The sequence below is a fragment of the Paroedura picta genome, chromosome 15 (genome assembly GCF_049243985.1).
Source record: "Paroedura picta isolate Pp20150507F chromosome 15, Ppicta_v3.0, whole genome shotgun sequence".
NCBI classification, from domain to species: Eukaryota; Metazoa; Chordata; class Lepidosauria; order Squamata; family Gekkonidae; genus Paroedura; species Paroedura picta.
Genome location: NC_135383.1, coordinates 1,216,674 through 1,236,615, shown reverse-complemented (window position 1 = coordinate 1,236,615; position 19,942 = coordinate 1,216,674). Strand labels below are relative to the sequence as shown.

At 55.8% G+C, this 19,942-nt stretch overlaps 1 protein-coding gene across 9 annotated transcripts in view; it reads left to right on the top strand.

The window, feature by feature from the left end:
• The window catches only part of UBR4 (ubiquitin protein ligase E3 component n-recognin 4), a 74,806-nt gene that overhangs the window by 9,856 nt on the left and 45,008 nt on the right, over positions 1 to 19,942 (top strand). For all 9 annotated transcript variants that reach the window (XM_077311647.1, XM_077311645.1, XM_077311640.1 and 6 more), the window contains exons 16-46: positions 558 to 717; positions 952 to 1,040; positions 1,328 to 1,497; positions 1,890 to 2,172; positions 2,679 to 2,811; positions 3,352 to 3,431; positions 4,136 to 4,264; positions 5,052 to 5,234; positions 6,294 to 6,416; positions 6,981 to 7,210; positions 7,666 to 7,790; positions 8,081 to 8,178; positions 8,545 to 8,702; positions 9,124 to 9,333; positions 9,650 to 9,751; positions 10,237 to 10,337; positions 10,777 to 10,975; positions 11,268 to 11,456; positions 12,360 to 12,423; positions 12,556 to 12,747; positions 13,583 to 13,653; positions 13,808 to 13,955; positions 14,877 to 15,104; positions 15,755 to 15,925; positions 16,362 to 16,544; positions 16,966 to 17,124; positions 17,456 to 17,608; positions 17,811 to 18,038; positions 18,453 to 18,610; positions 18,880 to 19,051; positions 19,552 to 19,753. In XM_077311647.1, the coding sequence (XP_077167762.1) occupies positions 558 to 717; positions 952 to 1,040; positions 1,328 to 1,497; positions 1,890 to 2,172; positions 2,679 to 2,811; positions 3,352 to 3,431; positions 4,136 to 4,264; positions 5,052 to 5,234; positions 6,294 to 6,416; positions 6,981 to 7,210; positions 7,666 to 7,790; positions 8,081 to 8,178; positions 8,545 to 8,702; positions 9,124 to 9,333; positions 9,650 to 9,751; positions 10,237 to 10,337; positions 10,777 to 10,975; positions 11,268 to 11,456; positions 12,360 to 12,423; positions 12,556 to 12,747; positions 13,583 to 13,653; positions 13,808 to 13,955; positions 14,877 to 15,104; positions 15,755 to 15,925; positions 16,362 to 16,544; positions 16,966 to 17,124; positions 17,456 to 17,608; positions 17,811 to 18,038; positions 18,453 to 18,610; positions 18,880 to 19,051; positions 19,552 to 19,753 (4,891 nt within the window). The remainder of the gene's footprint in view (positions 1 to 557; positions 718 to 951; positions 1,041 to 1,327; positions 1,498 to 1,889; positions 2,173 to 2,678; positions 2,812 to 3,351; positions 3,432 to 4,135; positions 4,265 to 5,051; positions 5,235 to 6,293; positions 6,417 to 6,980; positions 7,211 to 7,665; positions 7,791 to 8,080; positions 8,179 to 8,544; positions 8,703 to 9,123; positions 9,334 to 9,649; positions 9,752 to 10,236; positions 10,338 to 10,776; positions 10,976 to 11,267; positions 11,457 to 12,359; positions 12,424 to 12,555; positions 12,748 to 13,582; positions 13,654 to 13,807; positions 13,956 to 14,876; positions 15,105 to 15,754; positions 15,926 to 16,361; positions 16,545 to 16,965; positions 17,125 to 17,455; positions 17,609 to 17,810; positions 18,039 to 18,452; positions 18,611 to 18,879; positions 19,052 to 19,551; positions 19,754 to 19,942) is intronic.

Below are 19,942 nucleotides of genomic sequence, written 5' to 3'. Positions count from 1 at the left end.
ACCAGGGTAGAGCCCCACACAGGGGATGCAGCTGAGAGTCTGGGAAACCAAAAGCTTGTTTTGTGCTGCTTTCCGGTGCTCTAGGTGCTGGCTCTGTTGAGCTTATGTTTGGGGCGCACCATTTAGACCCCAGCCTGGGGTTTGCACTCCCAAAGAGATAGCTGGACCTTTTAGGTCTGCTTCCATCCTTCTGTGCTCAGCTTCCTAAGTGGGCATCATCAGCCTCAGAAGGTGGCACAATGCCCCTAAATGTGGCTCGTTAATTGGGCCGTGGCCTGCAACCCCCCTCCAAGCTGTGGCTCATGATTGGCCTGCTGGTTGCCAAACGCTCGGTAAGCATTCCTCCTCAGCCATGATTTCGTGTGATGCCTGAACTGAGCCTGTCCTGTGTCAAGCACTGTGGCCTTTTGGAGCAGAACGTTTCCTGTGAATGTGGGCCCTTAGATCTGGAGTGCACAGAGTGGATTTCAAGGGCGGGGGTGTTGAGGAGGTGCTCCTAATCCTGGGTGGTGTTCTGCTCCCCAATCCCTTCGTCTTGCCTTTCCGCCTCGCTTTAGTTCTTGAGCCTGGCCTCCAACATCCTCAACTTCATCACTTCCTCCATGCTGGACTCCAGGAACAATTTCATCCGCAACTACCTGAGCGTCTCTCTCACAGAGCAGCACATGGCCACGCTGGCCAGCATCATCAAGGAGGTGGACAAGGATGGGCTTAAAGGTCAGGGAACAGCGGCAGAAGTACCGTGTTCCAGGTCAATAAACTGAGGCTGAGAGGCCTTCCGGTAGAGAGAGTCTACCGGTAGCAGCGGGTCCAGGAAAGGGCCGTGGGGCAGTGGGTCCAGGTTCAGTCCCCAGCATCTTTGGAGAGGGGAATCCCTGGGAGCAGTTGCTGGGGAAGACCCAGTGGCTGAGCCCCAGCGGGTAACTCTGCTTCCTGTCCACCGGGTTGCAGGAACTGCAGAGGAGGAAGAGTTTGCTGCTGCCCTCTACCACTTCAACCACTCCCTTGTGACGTCTGACCTCCAGTCCCCGACTTTGCAGGTGAGTCTGGCGGGGCTGAAACCGGGGCTGCGCGAAGCCACTTACCAGAACTGGTTTGAGCTTAACCCTCTACTTGGCTCTGTGCAGGAGTCTCCCGATGGCCACAAATCACTGAGAAGCGGCCTGCTTTTCTACTCAGGTCTGGATTTGTGCTTTCCTGATAGACGCAGGAAGCCATTTTCCTGTGGTTTGTTCCCATGACAGCAAGAACTCTTCTTCTTGCTCCCAGTTTCCTGACGTAGAACTTGCCCTTACCAGCCTGCTGCTGTCTCTCTGTCTCTTGCCAGAATACTCTCCTGCAGCAGCTGGGCGTGGCCCCGTTCTCTGAAGGGCCCTGGCCCCTCTACATCCACCCCCAGAGCTTGTCCGTGCTCTCTCGGCTCCTCCTCATCTGGCAGCACAAAGCCAGTGCCCAGGGAGACCCTGATGTGCCAGAGTGCCTGAAAGTTTGGGAGAGGTAAGAGGGTGGCTGGGGGGGGGGGGGCTTGCATGGGCAGGGGGGTCTCTCTCCCCCTGGTATGTGCATGAGCATGTCTTGGGTTGAGTGTTTTGACAAATGGACTGTCCAGGTGAATGGCAGCATCCAGGCACGTCTCAGGCTCCAGTTTCACCTTCTTCTCCCTCCAGAGTTCCCAGGTGCTGCAATCCAGCGTGTAGGGACTGCATTGCGGGGTCTGATGGCCCTCTTAGTTCAGCCTTCTTTGCAGTCTGGCAGGCAGCTAACTAGTCTGCTGGTCTGTCATAGACCTCAGAGAGACAGCATTGGGTAACTTGTGGGATCGCACAATAAGGAGGACGATCTTCATCCGGTTGGCTAGTCAAGTGCACCTGTTTCTGCTTTTCTGGCAGGTTCATTGGGACCCTGAAGCAAAACGCCATGCAAGGGACTCTCCCTGGCGACACGGAAGACCTGAACGTGGAGCACCTCCAGTTGCTCTTGCTGATCTTCCACAATTTCTCTGAGAAGGGCCGGCGGTCTGTGCTGACCCTCTGTATCCAGACCATCCTGGAGCTGACGGCCAGCCTGGACTCTCAGCTGCGCTGCGTCCCACTCCTCCTGGCCCGCCTGCTTTTAGTGTTTGATTACTTGCTTCACCAGTACTCCAAGGTCCCCGTGTATTTGTTTGAGCAGGTACGGCTGGCAGGGGTGTCGAAATAGAGGATGGAACGTGTGCTTGTGCATAGGAATCTGGCGGCAGCTTATAGGCAGGGTTCAGCATACCCAAGGCATGAATCTAAGACCCCTTTAGACCCCTCCTGCCAGTCTGAAAATTAAAAGAGTCAGCCAGCTTCTACTTTATCGTGACTTAATATCAGGAGTCTTCTTCCTGCTTCTTGCACTCAGGCGGGGTTCTCCCCACCCTGCCCCACTTCCAAGGGCCAAGCTCTCACTGAGGCAGTTAACCTTAGCCTGGCCTGGACCGTTTCAGAGTGCAGGTGGGGCCGACAGGGTTGAGTCCTCCTTCCTGCACATCAAGAAGAGATTCTTTCTCGGCTTCAGCAGCTGGGTGGAAGGCAGAGCTCCTCAACCCGTACGAGATGGTCCCTTCCCCAGTGACAGCCATTGCACGAGGTCCCTCTGGGGCAGGATCCGGCCACCGGCGTTCACCCTGCCTGTCTTCTCTGCTTGCCACTTAGGTGCAGTACAATCTCCTGACGCCACCCATTGTTTGGGCGAACGGGTCCCCGGATGGGAGTAGGCGGACCTCTTCTCCTCTCTATCACGGATTCAAGGAAGTGGAAGAGAACTGGACTAAGCACTGCTCCTTGGGTGCGACGGGGATGGGCGGAGCTGCCAGGGGAGGCAGGACCGGGCAGTGGGGTCAGCAAGCAGGAAGAGAACCTGTCTGAGATCCTGTCGCCTTCCTGCAGGGACACTCTGTGGGCTGACTCTCATTTATTTATTTTTTATTTAAGAGGGGAAGAGCCTTCGTACCAGCCTGACTTCAGTCTTGGGTGGGCTGCCTTTTTTTTTTGTTTGTTTTGTTCAATTAACCCCGATCGTCCATTCCAGGAGGGAGTCACATTTGCAAAAAGTCTGGCGTTCTTTGCCAGGACACCTTTGACCAGCAAGCTTGTAGATCAGCCTTCTGGTTATTTTTGACAGGTTGCAAGTGGCACTGCTTGGTTGAGTAATATATTAGTCCCTCCCCCCACCTTTGCATCCTTGTGTGATGATGTGTGCAAATACCCAGCTTGCCAGTTGACATCCCGTATCAGACTTTTGGGAGGTGATCAGATGGTATCGTCGTGCTCCCTCCGTTCTTTTGAAACCCAGCCCCGTGACTCCCTTTCTCTCTTTCCCCCTCAGATGTTGTTCCCCAACCCCGGTTCTACTGCATTCTCTCTCCGGAAGCATCTGAAGATGACCTGAACCGCCTGGACAGCACGGTACCTAAAGCCTCCCTCTCTCCCTTGGGTTGGTCGAGTGCAGGAGAGAAGGAAGGTTTCTGTTAAGTGATCAGAAAAGGCATTACTGATCACTGCCCACTATGAGCCTCTTGTGGCGCAGAGTGGTAAGGCAGCCGTCTGAAAGCTCTTCCCATGAGGATGGGAGTTTGATCCCAGCAGCCCGCTCAAGGTTGACTCAGCCTTCCATCCTTCCGAGGTCGGTAAAATGAGTACCCAGCTTGCTGGGGGGTAAACGGTCATGACTGGGGAAGGCACTGGCAAACCACCCCGTATTGAGTCTGCCATGAAAACGCTAGAGGGCGTCACCCCAAGGGTCAGACATGACTCGGTGCTTGCACAGGGGATACCTTTACCTTTACCTTTAAAGGCATTTTGGTTTGGGGAACGGTGTGCTTCTTGGCAGCATTTGCTCTTAGTGGTCATATTGGAAGGCTCTTGCAGTTAGCCTGCTGGCCACACGTGGGACATCATTGTTCATTCTACTCATGTGCGCACAGCGGGGCCAGAGGTTGATCTTGGCATCGCTAATTAAAGGATCTCAGCCTGTGGTCTGACTCTGCATAAGGGAGCTCCCAATGTCCTCATAAACCTAGTTTTGAAGGTGCTGCTCTGGGGTTCAGGCTGAACAGGTGAGCAGAGCCAGCTGCAGCAGAATCACTTGGGTTTTTCTGCTTCCCTTGCAGGTGTGTGAGGTTCTGTTCGTCAAGGCAATGAAATATGACCACTTGTATGCAGCCCTGACCTCACTGCTGGCTGCTGGGTCTCAATTTGACACCCTCCGCAGGAAGGAAAACAAGAATGTTTCTGCCCTGGTAAGGGAATGGTCTCCTGGGACACCCCAAAGTTTGTTCTTCTCCTAACACTCACACATGGGCCTTTTCGGGCAAGGGTGCCTCTCTGTACAGCTCTCAGACAGATGCTGAGCCAGCAAGGGTGGGTGGGGTAGTGCTCTTCCGTCTTAGCAGGGGCTTGGGTGGCAGCGGGGCAGTGGAGGGGTCTGAAAAAGAGAGGCCTTTGGACTGCCGGGGTGGGGTGAGGGAACAGGGCAGCAGGGGCCTCATTTTGCTGGGTGGCATGGTGAAGCCCAGCCCAAAAGACTTTTTAGGTGCCAAGTAGAACCACCAAGAGCCTCTTGTGGCGCAGAGTGGTAAGGCATCCGTCTGAAAGCTTTGCCCATGAGGTTGGGAGTTCGATCCCAACAGCCGGCTCAAGGTTGACTCAAGGTTGACTCAGCCTTCCATCCTTCCGAGGTCGGTAAAATGAGGACCCAGCTTGCTGGGGGGCAAATGGTAAGGACTGGGGAAGGCACTGGCAAACCACCCCGTATTGAGTCTGCCATGAAAACACTGGAGGGCGTCACCCCAAGGGTCAGACATGACTCGGTGCTTGCACAGGGGATACCTTTACCTTTACCTAGAACCACCAATCACAAGGTCTCAGGGGGCGAAGAGGCTTCCTTCTGTTGGCTGGAGGTGAATTTGGGCCACGCATCTCCTTCAAGTCCCACTTACAGAAGTCACTCACGGCAGGGCCTTTGAGCTCGTTGCCCGTTCTTGGCTACCTCTTGCTCACTTGCTGACTGGTTCCTCTTTTGTCCAGGAGGCCTGTGCGCTTCAGTACTACTTTTTGATCCTCTGGCGGATCTTGGGCATCTTGCCTCCTTCCAAGAATTACATGAACCAGCTGGCCATGAACAGCCCCGAGATGAGCGAATGCGACATCCTGCACACGCTGCGGTGGTCTTCTCGTTTGCGCATCGGCTCCTACGTCAGCTGGATAAAGGTTTGTTCTTGGAGCCCCCACCCCCAAGCTGTGCTTGGTTCTAAAGAGAGGAGGGCGTTCCCTCAGAGCCATGAGCAGAGAAGCTGAAAACAAAGGCTTCAGTAAGGCCTAGAAATGTCTCCCTGGCAGTTCTTTGCAACCCCCACAACACCTTCAGGAAGTGGTACAAAAGCTTTTTCGTATTTTTCTAGGAACAGTTTTGGGTCACATACGCACCAGCAGTAACTCTCTGGGCTATGTGGAAAGAACTCGGACAGTTTTGACATCTTGAGAATTTGCAACATTTAGACGTTTCTCAATACTCTGCAGCCTTATTGCCAAGTTTTGAGGTGCTGAACTTGGATGGAAGCTTTCCTTCCTGAATCTTTTTTGTGGTCTGTTCTTTGTTTTAGTCTGTTTTTGCAGAGCCCTTAATGACCACAAAGAACACGGCTGTGCCATCACAAAACACAATTTGCATCAGGAATATTAAACTTTAGGATTTGAGAAGGAGGATGACGGGAAAAAAAAGTGCCAGTCGTACAGTTTTCCCAGAGTGCTCCTATAAGGGAGGGGAAGTCAGGCAATAACATGTTAAAGGGAACCTTTCATGACTTCCTACATTGGGATGGAAGAAAAGTTGTCTTTTGTTTGCTTTTGTATAAATGTGAATCCTGACATGGATAATACTGCTGTTTACATGTTATTGTTTCTCAAAAAAACAACAACACAATAACAGTTTGTGGGTCTTTCGCTCTGTTTGCTCTTATGGTGTTATTTTATTGAATATTAGAAGATTAGATTATTGTAGAAGGTAATCCCAGACTGGTTTTGTGTTAAGTCCACTTTTGCATGGGTGGCAAGTCAGCAATCTGTGTTCTTGCAGCTGCTCAAAGGGAGGGGAATCGGCGAGTTCCCCTCCTTTGCTCTCTTTCCCACGCTCTTATCGCCAGGCTGTTCTGGCTGCCAGCATCAGATGTGCGTCTCGTTAAATTGCCCTTTGTTATGCCTGAGCGGCCCATGAAACGTCATTTTTCCCTTGCGTGTGGCCCACAGTTGTCTCTTCCGATTGTCTCTTAGGATCATCTCATCAAGCAGGGCATGAAAGCGGAGCACGCGGCCTCCCTCGTGGAGCTGACGTCTGCCAAGTGCAGCTCAGTGAAGTACGACGTGGAGATAGCCGAGGAGTACTTTGCTCGGCAGGTGCGTTGAGGGCCCTGGAGGACACGGCTGCCTGTGAGGAAGGTGGCCCCGTGGGGGACTGGAGTAAGGCAGCTGGGGCCCCAGGCATCAAAGCATGCCCCTCCCTCCCCCAAGATTCCTGCCTGGATCCCTGCTTACTCTTTTATCCTAAGGGCCATTTCTTTGAAGATGTCCCAGGCAAAAGTCTCAGTCCATCTCTTCTTCTGCCTGGAGGCTTCTGCAGAGGCCTCTCCCCACTTGCCCCAAGATGCTCTTTCCCGCACAAACCACGGATGAGGCCAGGGAGAGCTAACGGACAAGGGGTGCAAAACAGGGGAGCTCTGCCAAGGCCTCTCTTGCTCTCTGTTCTAGGTAGAACAGGACAGAAGAACCCTTTGCTGGGGCCTTGGGATGAGTAGGCCAGGTGCATAAGGAGGAGAAGGGCTCTGCCTCTTTGGCAGCTCAGCCTGGGCAGTGGGACTTCGAGTGCTCTTGGGAGGGAGTGGGTGCACCAGATATTGCTGGCCTCCAGCTCTTGCCCAGGTGAGGTCTGGCAGATGCAATCCGTTGCTGCTCTCTTCAAAGATCTCCTCTTTCTGCGGGATTGACTGCACCACCATTCTTCAGCTGCACGAGGTCCCCAGCCTGCAGTCCATCTATACGCTGGACGCTGCCATTTCCAAAGTCCAGGTCTCCCTTGACGAGCACTTCTCCAAGCTGGCCGCTGAGACTGACCCCCACAAATCCTCGGAGATCACCAAGAACCTGCTTCCTGCTACCCTGCAGCTGATTGACACCTATGCCACGTTCACCAGGTACGATGGCAGCTGACACTGGCAAGCCCTTGGTGCCCAGAGTGTTCCCAAAGGAGGGCTCTTGCCCTGGGAGGGAGTCTCTGCTTGGCCTGCAGAAGGTCCCATGTCCCGAGTGGACAACTGCTGCCAGTCTCGGCACTGGCACTGATAGGCCACTCCCAGTTTGGGGGCAAGTCGCGTGTCTCGATGGCAGAGCCTCTGCACGGCATCCGGGAGGGCCCGTCTTCAGTCCCGGGCAGGGAAAAGGGTCAGTGGGTAGATGCTGTGAAAGGCCCCGACCTGAGACCCCGGAGAGCTGCTGGCCATCAGAGTGGACAGTCCTGAGCTTGGAGGGGAAAAGGGCCAGGTCCAGTTGAGAGCAGCTTCCCGGGATCCGTTGCTGCCGTCCGTTTGGCATCGTTGAGATTCTGAATCTGAGCAGCCTCCCTGGGGCCTTTCCTCTGTTCCCAACACAGGTCCTACTTGCTGCAGAGCCTCTCTGAGGAAGGCTCTCCGGAGAACAAGCCCACTGAAGAAAAGCTGCAGGGCTACGCGGCTGTCCTGGCCATCGGGTCCAGCCGGTGCAAGGCCAACACCCTGGGTGAGCCGCCACCTCCTTTCCTCCTCCTCGCACAGCTGCTGTGCTCAGGGATGAGCGTGGGGAATGAGGGGGAGAGATACCTTTTGAAAAGGCTCAGATCCGCTCTCTACCGGAAAGGATCTCAGCCGTCACAGCTATGCGAGATCTCCCCTCCCGAGTCCCAGGAGACTCCTGTTGGGCTAGAGGGATTAAAGGCCCCCCTGGCAGGGTGGCTTCGCAAGAGCATGGGCAGCAGAGGCCGGGGGCCAGCTGGGTCTGCGGAATGTGACCCTCACTTCTCTCTGAGGCAGGACCGACTCTTGTCCAGAATTTGCCTTCAGCAGCGCAAGCCTTGTGTGAGTCATGGAACAACATCCATACCAACGAGTTCCCAAACATCGGTTCGTGGGTGAGTCCTGCTCCTCCCCCCCCCCCCAGCTGTGCTAATGCAGCCTCCAGTAAGTCAGGTGCAGCAAGAGGGGGAGACTGCTGCTGTGGCCCCTCCCTCCTGGGTGGACTGCCTAGGAACCGTTCATCAGCCTGGTCCTGCCTTTTGCTTCATTGTGGCACCCCTCTGTTGAGCTGGGCTCAGCCAAGGGGGGTGTTTGGGGGGGGGGGGATAGTCTGAAACTCAGTCCAGGTCTTGCCCAGCCTAGGAAAGCTCTCTGCTCCATGTCAGACCTTTCGGCAGCGATGTCCCTCCTTTGCTCCACGTTCTCTTTCCTTGCCTGACCCTGAACCATGTTCCTTTTTCCTTGGTGCTCTTTCTTTTCAGCGCAATGCTTTTGCGAACGACACGATCCCGTCAGAGAGCTACATCAGCGCCGTTCAGGCGGCCCACCTCGGCACTCTTTGCAGCCAGAGCCTCCCTCTCGCGGCTTCCTTAAAGCGCACCCTCCTCTCCTTGGTCAGACTCACCGGGGACCTTGTTGTGTGAGTGCAAACCTCTTTGGTGCTGCGTCCTTTTCCTTCCCACCAGCCCTGCAAACTCAATCACATGGTTCCAGGGCCTAGACCTTGGCGACCTTTGCTTGTGTGTCATCTTGGGCATGTCCTGAGAAGGCAGCGTGGTCTAGTGGTTAAGAGTAGCGGCCTCTAATCTGGAGAACCGGATTTTTATTTCCCACTCCTCCTCCACACGCAGCCAGTCACAGTTCTCCGAGAGCTGTTCTAGCAGAGCAGTTCTCTCTGAGTTCTCCCAGGCCCCACCTGCCTCACAGGGTGTCTGTGGTGAGGACAGGAAGAGAAAGGAGGTTTGTATGTCTCCTTTGGGTAGCGAAAAGCAGCGTCTAGAAAACCATCTCCTCCTTCTTGGCAGGGAAGCTCTCTGACAGCCTGTTCTCTCTCCCTCCAGGTGGTCAGACGAACTGAACCCCTCGCAGGTGATCCGCACGCTCCTGCCTCTCCTCTTGGAGACCAGCACGGAGAGCGTGGCGGAGATCAGCAGCAATTCCCTGGAGAGGATCCTGGGCCCGGCAGAATCCGACGATTTCCTGTCCCGCGTCTATGAGAAGCTGATCATGGGCTGCTACAACATCCTGGCCAACCATTCCGACCCCAACAGGTACTCCCGTCGACCTTCAGCGTCCTGCACCGCTTGTGGCTGGCTGGCTCTTGCACACCCCCCCCCCCCATGTGCCTACCTGACCCCTTCCCCCCACAGTAAGCAAGGACTGCGATTGTGTTCGCCATTACAGAGTGGACTTGGCCTTCTGTCAAATGTCATTTCATTCACAAAAGCACTTTTAGTAAAGTCTGTCCAGACTGGAGTAGCGACAGATTAGCCCAGTCCAAGAGCTTCCCTCTGCTGGCCTCAAAGGGTGTTGCTTCCTTTAAACCCAAACACAACAGAGCCTTTATCATGACCCCCCTCCCCCCAGTGGCCTTGATGAGACGATCCTGGAGGAGTGCCTGCAGCACCTGGAGAAACAGCTGGAGAGCAGCCAGGCACGCAAAGCCATGGAGGAGTTTTTCTCAGAGAGGTGAGCCCCCTTTATTTGTCAGGTGCCTTCTGATTTTGACCGTTTGTTAAGAACATTGTCCCGGTAGAGCTGGCCCCATGGCGAGTGCTTCTGTGCTGCGTCCAACCCTTTGTCTAGTGTGGGGTCAGTGACATGCTGCCATTGGCCATGGAAGTTCCACTTTGCGTACAGGCATGCCCTGTGCTGCTGTGTCAGATTAAAAGCCATTTTAAGGCCGTGGCGATCCCCACACCTTACGGCCACAGATTCCATGAGCCCTGGTTTGCACGCAGAAGGTCCCGGGCTCATTCCCTGGTGCCTTCAGTGGAAAAGGCCAGGTGGGAGGCGATGCGAAGGACCCCTGGCCAAGACCCGGGAGGGCTGCTACCCCTCTGAGTAGGCGGTGCTGCCCCGGATGGCCGCAGGGCCTGAGTCACTAGAAGGCCACTTTGTGTGTCTCTGAGAAGCCCTTCTCTGCTCATAGTCTTGCTCTTTCCCCTGCCTAGCGGAGAACTGGTCCAAATCATGATGGCTACGGCCAACGAGAACCTCTCTGCAAAGTTCTGCAACAGGGTGCTGAAGTTCTTCACCAAGCTCTTCCAGCTGAGTGAGTGGTTCACTTTTGCATTTCTATGTTAATGTTGATGTTGATGCCCTTGGCCTTTTCTCTCCTGTGGGGTGACAAAGCAGCTGCCCTCCTCCATTTTCTCCTCCTTTTTTGCCTCACAAGAGCCCTGTGAGGGAGGCCAGGCTGCGAGTGCATGACTGGCCTGAGGTGACTCAGCCAGCTCCCATGGCAGAGCGGGGAGTTGAACCCGGGTCCAGCACTCTAGCCATTACTCTACATTTGCTCTGGTGGCTTATGACTTATTATGGGCTGGCTTGGGGGGCGGGGGGATCTGCCCTCAGGTGTGCCATGTGCCTTTGCCTGGCACAGAAGCAGAGCGGCTTGGCCCACTGGGAGTGTTGATCAGGATGAGCAATGCTGGAGGACTGGGTGGTCCCCCCACTGGCTCTCCTCCTCTGATCTCCCCTTTCCTTTTCAGCTGAGAAGAGCCCTAACCCCAGCCTTTTACGCCTCTGCGGCTCCCTGGCCCAGCTGGCCTGCGTGGAGCCGGTGCGCCTTCAGGCCTGGCTGACAAGGATGACCACCGCACCGCCCAAGGAATCCGACCAGCCGGACACGGTGCAGGAGAACAGGCAGCTGCTCCAGCTCCTGACGACCTACATTGTCCGAGACAATAGGTGAGTTTTGGACACCCCCCCCCCCCAAGGTAGCTGCCGGGCCAGGTGGAAAGTGCGAGGGGCTGAAATGACACAAGTGGTGTGGAACACACACAAACCTCTTCACTTGTGCGGTTGCGAAGACATCCCCTGTGGAGGGTCCCTCGTGCGGTTTGGCTTTGGCACTCGCTGAATGCCTCGGATTCAAATAGGGGGACGCTCATTGATGCAATTGGGGCTCTCAAATACTCAAGCCAGGAATTCCTGTTGATAAGAGGAGGCTCAGCTTTTGACCTGCCATCTTTGCCCGCAGCCAAGTCGGCGAAGGCGCCTGCACTGTCCTCCTGAGCACCCTCATCCCGATGGCCACGGAGATGCTGGCCAATGGCGACGGGACAGGCTTTCCGGAGCTCATGGTTGTCATGGCTACCCTGGCCAGCGCCGGACAAGGAGCGGGGCACCTCCAGCTTCACAGTGCAGCCGTTGATTGGCTGGGGAGATGGTAAGAGGGGTGGTGTGGGGGTCAGTCTGGGGCTGCTGACAACTGGCCAGGGCTGTTGAGGAGCTGCTGTGGAGACCAATGGGCAGCCCATTTGGCATGAACTGTTCTTTACACCCAGTGTTGCTTCTTGGCCTCCTAATCTTAGACTGAAGACCTTCCAGGTCTTGCTGCTGACGCTGTCAGGGAGTAGAGCCAGAGGCCTCCTATGCCCAAAGGCAGCTGCTTTGTTGCAGAGCTGGGAGGCGTCGGCTGCGATTTCTGCTCCTCGCTTTTTAAGCCGCACTGCAGACATTTGTGCCCACGCAGGGCCTTTCAGCCAGGCTCCCTCCCTCCTGTGCGCTTTGAAACTCCTCTTATGGGGAGGGGCTGCTTTAAAATAGAGAAGGTCAGAAATTGCTGGGGGAGGGGGGGAGAAGGTGCCCAAAGGAACCTTTCCTGAGTCGTGGCTGCAATTTGAAGCTTTGTGAGACTTCTCCGTGGGTGAGGTTCCCATCCAGCCCAAACCACCATCAGCTGTGCAGTTCGAGCCACCTGTATCCCTGAGGAGCTGGTCTGGCCAGAGCAGCCAGTGAGATTTCGGTGCACTCCAGGTTTAAGTTGTAGTCTCTTGTGTTCAGTTGAAGTCCTGGGGTGCGCTAGCGGTGGGTGCTCATGGCTGATGCCAAGCTGCAGAGGAGCAAGGAGCCACAAGCCCACCTTGCAGCAGAGCTGGGGAGGGGAGAGAGCTGTGGTGTGGCTGCTGTGGCAGTAGGCCCCTGGGTTTCCCTCCCCTCAGTCCCTGCAATCTCCTGAGGCTTTGGGGGCGAAAGGTGGGAGGCTGGGGGAGGGGTAAAGTCCAAGGCTAGACGTACAGGCCCGCCAGCTTGCTGCTTTATTTCTAAGGCACCCTTTGTTCCTTTCCAGCAAGAAATACTTGTCTCAGAAGAACGTGATTGAGAAAATGAACGCCAATGTCATGCATGGCAAGGTAAGAGGAGGACGGCACCTGTCAGTCCCTTGCGATCCATTCCTGGACTTGATTTCTTCAGTGGGTTGAGGATGAAATCTAATGGAGAGGACTGTGAATTAAGTCGGGTCTCCACGGAATTGCCTCTTGCAGCACGCGACCGTTCTGGAGTGTACCTGTCACATTGTGTCCTACCTGGCCGACGTCACCAATGCCCTGAGCCAGACAGGCAGCCAGGGCACCCCCCACCTCTCAGTGGACGGCGAGGAGAGGGCCATTGAGGTGGACTCCGATTGGGTGGAAGAGCTGGCTGTGGAAGAGGAGGACTCACAGGCCGAGGACTCGGTGGGTGCAGCATGAACGGAGTGGGGGATGGCTCAGAGGCACCGGAGGGTGGCCTGTGGGCCAAGAAGGCCTTGAGATCCAACCTGACCTCAGTTGCAGAGTCCAGAGAGGATGGCACCATGTATGCGGGAGAAAGCTAAAGGGGGCCGGATGGGGCGAGGGGCATAGTGCCAGGCCCTGACTGGAAAGCACACATGGCCCAAGCGCTTCAGTGTAAGGAAGATGCTCAGTGCGGAAGGTTTGCCCTCTTAGCCTGCTGCTGTAGAAAGGAAGGGCAGCCATTCAGGTGCCGCAAGAATGCCGTCCCGTTGTGCAGCAGTGGACAGAGAGGGCAAGTCCTCCAGGACAAGTGCAGGCCTTGTGCCAGAATGCTCCTTCCGAGGCCTGGAATGGCACTGCAGGGGACGCTCCCTCCCTCCCTCCCTCCCTCCCTCAGGTCAGCTTCTCTGCTCCATCAGGGTCCATGTGGCTGTGGCTGTGTGAGGTCACCACACCACACTGGGCTGGAGAAGGCTGCTCTTCTGTGTGCAGGCCGGGCTTTTCTGTGGGAGGGTAGGCAGGCTTGTGGACGCCCAGTTGGCTCATGCAGCTTTATAGGCCAGAAAGAAGTTTACCGACTTGTCTGTGATTAGTGAGGGCATGTAGGGTTGCCAACCTCCAGGTGGGGTGTGGAGCTCTCCTCCTGTTGCAACGGAGAGCCGGTTCCCCAGAGAAAATGGCTGCTTTGCAGGGTGGAGCCTAGGGCTCTGTCCAAAACTGGGGCCTCTCCCCCCACTGAGAGCTGGCGGCCTTTTATAGCTCTAAGTGTCTCTCTTGTTTTTGCGTGTGTGGGTAGGACGAAGACTCCCTCTGCAACAAACTTTGCACATTTACAATCACACAGAAAGAGTTCATGAACCAGCACTGGTGAGCTATTCCTGCTGGGTATATCTAGTTGGGCGCGTCTCTGCACCACCCACTGTCCGGTGGCCTCGGTGCTCGTGGGCTCCTTTGTCGCCTGCTGGGGAAGGCTCCTGGGCCTCCCACGAGTCATTGATGTGGCTTCCTTCTGACCACGCAGGTACCACTGCCACACCTGTAAGATGGTCGATGGGGTCGGCGTTTGCACTGTTTGCGCCAAAGTTTGCCACAAGGACCATGAGATCTCCTACGCCAAGTATGGCTCTTTCTTCTGTGACTGTGGAGCGAAAGAAGATGGCAGCTGCCTGGTAAGCTGGATTTGTAAGGAGGCTTGGGGACGGGAAGAGCGGTGAGGACCTTGAGGCTGCCTTAGAGAACGGTCCGGCTGCTGCTGTGGGCTCTGTGCCTTAAGAAGGGGGCCTTGCGATTGGAAAAGGTCAGAGGGAGGAGGGAAGCAAAGGTCACTGGGGACTCAGACGCAAGTCCAGCAAGGAAAGATGGGGGGGGGGCGGTCCTTAATCTTGAGCAGGGATGGAGAATTGTTTTTTCTTTCCCACACGACAATCCTTTTGTTTCTGCTGCTCCAAAGTGCAAGGCTAGATCTGCTGGGATTGAGGATCCAGGAGAGTAGATGTCAGTGAACGTTAGCAGAAATGTCTCCTAGTGAGAGAGGTTTGACTTCAGAAGCCGCTACCTGGGAGTGTCGGGGGCTGGGCTTTCCTGCCCTGGACGTCTCATTGGGCAGTCAGCTATTGGGAACACTGTGTCTTTGGAACTTCTGCCCTGAGCAGAGAGTTGGACTTGTTGATCTTTAAGGCCTTTTCCAGTTCTGACTTTGTGGCCTTGATTTTTACAGCAGCTGGATAAGAGCTCACTGTTGTGGGTGGGTAGAATCCTTCGGAGCCCAGGTTGCTTTTCTTTTGGTCCTCAGGTCTGGAAGATGCTGCCAAGTTTTCTGTGTCTTAAGTGTCCTGCCCCCTGTGAGCCTCTTGTTGCCTTGTTGTATGAAGTCTGCTCTTTGTTGAGTTGTTTGACCCAGTGGCAGGCCTGGGTTTCTGCCTGCATCAGGGCCAGGGGGGGTGGGGGGTTCGGTGCTGGGAGAGTTCAGTCCGTGGCACAAGCAGGCAAAGTGGCTCCTGGGTAGGGGGCTGGGCCCAGGCAGCCGGAACTGCTGGGTGGCTGTTTCAAGGCCAGTAGGAATATGTTTGCCGTTCCTCTCAATTCCCAAGGCCTTGGTGAAGAGAACCCCCAGCAGCGGCATGAGCTCCACCATGAAGGAGTCGGCCTTCCAGAGTGAGCCTCGGGCCCCTGAGAGCGTCACACGGCATTCCAGCACCTCTCCCACGGACAAGTCCAAAGTGTGCATCAGTGACGGGCGAGGCTCCGATGAGGAGAAGCCCAAGAAGAGCAGCCTGTGCAGGAACGTGGAGGGCTGTCGGGAGCAGCTGCAGTCCCAGGTAGGGCCAGGGCGGGGTCAGTGCTGGGAGGGCAGCCTCCTCTTCCTCCTGCTGCTGCTGCTGGAAGGGGGTGGACCCGAGAACACAAGAAGGGCCCTGCTGGCTCATGCCCAAGGTCTTCCCCTGATGTTGCCTCCTCCTGGCTCTGAAATTCAGAGCCTTTAGTCACCCTGGCTAATAACCACAAATCAACCTTTCCTCCATGAGTCTCTCTAATCCCTATTTAAATGCATCCCTTAAAGCCGTCTACGCCTGTGGCCATCACTGCATCCTCTGGCAGCAAATTGCACATTTAACTCACTTGTTGAGTGAAGAAGAATTTCCTTTGGTCTCTACTGAATCATCTTCATTTGGGTGCCCTCGAGTTCTAGGCCCTTGGGGAGAGAAAGTTCTTTCTGTCCACTTTGTCTACCCCATGCATGACTTGATCATTCCCATGCATGATTTGATCATTCTGTATCGCATCCTCTGTCAATTGCCTCTTTTCTAAGCCCCAAAGTCCTGACTCTTCAGCCTTCCTCATGGGCTGGGGCTCCAGTCCCTTGGTCATCTTTGTTGCCTGGTTTTCAATCAGGAGCATTGCTCGGTTTGCCCCTGGAGGGCTGAGGCAGCGGCAGCGGAAGTCCCAGCTTTCTCCCTTTGCTCTGCAGGCCAACTTCTCCTTCGCCCCACTGGTGCTGGACATGCTGCACTTCCTCATGGAAGCCATCCAGGTCAACTTCCAGCAGGCCTCAGCCATGGGAAGCAGCAGCCGGGCCCAGCAGGCTCTCAACGAGCTGCACACGCTGGACAAGACTGTGGAAATGACGGATCAGCTGATGGTGAGGACCCGTGCTTTCTCTGTCTTTCTGGGCCGCTATGGGGAAATCACGACTGACTCCATGGGTTGGGAGCAGATGCGGGTAGAGACTGGCAACCCACGGGAAAGTGCCAAGGATTGGGTCCGCACTTTCAAGCTAGGGGTTCCTGGCTGTAGATCTTGCTTTCCTTTTTTCTCTTTGCCAAGAGCGTCTTTTGCTTAAAATGAGAGTGGGAAGAGGACGGGGGTCATAGGAGTCTCCTCAGGAGAGGCCTCTGGGGTGCCCTGAGGAACTCTGCCCTCCAACCCTCCTGAAGTCAGCTGATCTGGAAGTCCTCCGTCCTGCTTTCCCCAAAGAAGGCAGTCGAGCATTGCTCTGCTTTGCTGCCCACGTGAAGCTTCTTTCATGGAGCAGGGCCTACCAGCCACCCTGCTTGTCTGCTTTCCCAACTGCCCAGGTGCCAACGCTCGGCTCGCAGGAGGGAGCCTTTGAGAATGTCCGCATGAACTACAGTGGAGACCAGGGCCAGACCATCCGGCAGCTGATCAGCGCCCACGTGCTGCGCCGAGTGGCCATGTGCGTCCTTTCCTCGCCTCATGGGCGCCGCCAGCACCTGGCCGTCAGCCACGAGAAGGGCAAGGTGAGCCTGTGGGGGTGGTGCTCACACTACAGAACCTGGATTGCCAGGGCAAAGTGTAGCCAGAATCCTGGAGACAGGAATCAGAAGCCACAAGGGTCACATGCTTTCAGCTGCAAAAGATGCTGCAGATGACCAACGATCACTTCCGAATGGCAACTGATGCAAGGCATAATGTGGGAAAGAGCAAATTTGGGCCAGGTGCCCCCGTCTAGTTGCTTTGGACTAGTCCAGTCAAGCCCTTTCACCTTTAAGCAGACCATTGACTAAGCTTTGTGCTTTCCTGTGTTAAAGCTCATGACGCAGACAAAGTGGGGTTCTTTTGAGACATTGCAGCATGCGCATGCTCTCACTTAGATGTATCAGAAATGTGGGGAGGGGCAGTCAAGTCTTCACTGCCTTTTCTTTTCGTCTTTAAACACAGATCACGGTGTTGCAACTCTCCGCTTTGCTCAAGCAAGCCGATTCCAGCAAGCGCAAACTGACCCTGACCCGCCTGGCGTCTGCTCCCGTCCCCTTCACGGTGCTGAGCCTGACAGGGAATCCTTGCAAAGAAGACTACCTGGCCGTCTGCGGGCTGAAGGTGAGAAGGCAGCTGAGTGGCCGCAGTGCTGAGCGGTGCTCTGTTTTGGGAGGACAGCGGCCTGTCGAGTAGTGAAGAGGGATGGGATTGTGGCTCAGTTCTGAGCGGGCAGCCTTTGATTCTGGGCATTTTGCATGCAACAAAGGAGGCCTCGCTATGTAGGCGCAGGCCACTGTGTGTCCAGCCCAAGGTTGGGAAAACAGGTCTGCCAAGCTTTAAACTGCCGCTGGACTTGAGTTTTGCTTGATGTTTTTCACCTATTGGGCTGTTGTGGGGGACGGGGGCGCTGAGCCAGCATTAACCTCTCCACTGTCTTTGTGCCTCATGCCAGGACTGCCACGTCCTCACCTTCAGCAGCTCCGGGTCCGTCTCCGACCACTTGGTGCTGCACCCTCAGCTGGCCACGGGCAACTTCATCATCAAGGCCGTGTGGCTGCCGGGATCGCAGACGGAGCTCGCCATCGTCACCGCGGACTTTGTGAAGGTGGGGGCCCCCGGGGGATTCCGTCCTGAGAATTCCGCTGGCAGGAGGGGGGGGGGTGTCCTGGGAGCCTTCCTGAGCCCCTTGGAGCAAAGCCTGGGCAGACCGTGCATCTCACCGACGTTAACTCCTCGCCCTTAGTATTGAGGACGCTGTGCCCTCTCTGCCCTGTGCTAACGGTGGGCTCTGCCCTCTCCCCTGCCAGATTTACGACCTCTCGGTGGACGCCTTGAGCCCCACCTTCTACTTCCTGCTGCCCAGCTCCAAGATCCGGGACATCACCTTCCTGTTCAACGAGGAGGGCAAAAATATTGTGGTCATCATGTCTTCCGCGGGCTACATCTACACGCAGCTCATGGAGGAAGCCAGCAGTGCCCAGCATGGCCCTTTCTACGTCACCAATGTCCTTGAGATTGCCCACGAGGACCTGAAGGTAACATCGAGTGCCTTGCTTGGTTTTTTGGGGGTTCCTTATGGCCTTGAAGAAGAAGAAGAAGAAGAAGAGTTGGTTCTTATATGCCGCTTTTCCCTACCCGAAGGAGGCTCAAAGCGGCTTACATTCGCCTTCCCTTTCCTCTCCCCACAACAGACACCCTGTGGGGTGGGTGAGGCTGAGAGAGCCCTGATATCACTGCTCGGTCAGAACAGTTTTATCAGTGCCGTGGCGAGCCTTCCGTGAAGGAAGGTATGTGGCCTGGCTTCAACGTGCAGTGAGGCCTTCAAGAATGAGATGACCCTTTGGTTGGATACGTTTGTGGGCAAAGAAGAAAACTGGCAATGAATGTCCATGGGCATGCTCCAAGGGCCCCGATCCCAGCATGTGTTTTCTTTCCCGTTTTCCTTGCAGGACAGTAACGGGCAAGTGGCTGGAGGGGGCGTGTCCGTGTATTACTCTCACGTCCTGCAGATGCTCTTCTTCAGCTACTGCCAAGGCAAATCCTTCGCGGCCACCGTCAGCCGAGCCACGCTGGAGGTGATGCGCCTCTTCCCCATCAACGTCAAGAGGTGAGGACCGTCCGCCTGTCACACCACGCCTCCCCCTTCCTGACTGTTTCCACTGTTAGCCAGTAGCCGCCTTAAGAGTGGGTGGGAATCTCCTGAGGCCTGCTGGTTTCCTCTGGGCACAGGAGTCCAAGCACTTTCCTGGCCTGGCTCTTCCTGTTCTCCCATTGCTTCTTCTATTGGGCGAAGGGAGCTCTGACTCTGGAGATCTCCTGCTCCCCCAGTTCTGATGGCCTCTGAGGAGTCTTGCTGAAATTCCCCTTCTCTCATAGTTCCAATGGAGGCAGCAAGACCTCCCCGGCGCTCTGCCAGTGGTCGGAAGTGATGAACCACCCGGGCTTGGTTTGCTGCGTCCAGCAGACCACCGGGGTCCCTCTGGTGGTCATGGTCAAGCCAGACACCTTCCTCATCCAAGAAATCAAAACCTTGCCAGCTAAAGCAAAGGTCAGTCTCTGGTGGTCCGTTCTTGCTTCTGAAGATTTGGGCATTCCCCACAACAGGCAAAAAAAAAAAACCCTTTCTGGTGTGAGTTCTGTTTCTGTGATTTAAAGTGGGATTTTGTCTGCATAATGCTGTGATTTGGAGCGTAATGCACATCTCCACAGCAGGCACATGCTTTGCGTTCTGATGTCCCAAGAGCCACCCTTTCCATCCCTAAGGCTGTGGCAGGGCTGGGGAGAAAGCCCTGCCTGCAAAGCCACCCCTGGGCTAGGTAGGCCAGTGATCCTAGCTGGCCATTGAGGGAGGCGGCAGCTCCTTGTTGGAGCACGACTGTCGGTCTCCGGCATTTAAATATTCAAAAGGTCGCGAATAAGAGCCCTCGCAGGGCAGCTCACCGCTACAATTCCAGTTCGGCTTCTACCCGAAGCTGTTGCCTTTGGGGCGTCCAGCACCTTCCGTGCCCCCCCAGCTGCCCCCCTCCAGTACTTGCCCCTGCCTTCCAGATCCAGGACATGGTGGCCATCCGCCACACGGCCTGCAACGAGCAGCAGCGGACCACCATGATCCTGCTGTGCGAGGACGGCAGCCTGCGCATCTACATGGCCAACGTGGAGAACACGTCCTATTGGCTGCAGCCCTCCCTCCAGCCCAGCAGCGTCATCAGCATCATGAAACCCGTCCGGAAGCGCAAGGCAGCAGCCGTCAGTAAGTCAGGCAGCTGCCGGGGGGAGGGGGGGAATCTCTCTCTTCCCGGTCCTCCCAATTCTGCAGCCTGAGCGCCAGAAAGTGGAGGCCGTTCTTTAGGATTCATCTGCAATGCAGGTGGCTGCAGGAGGCCTGGTCAGAGGTAGCTGGGCCTCAGCAGGCTCGTGTCTCTGATCTGCGATGATTCTG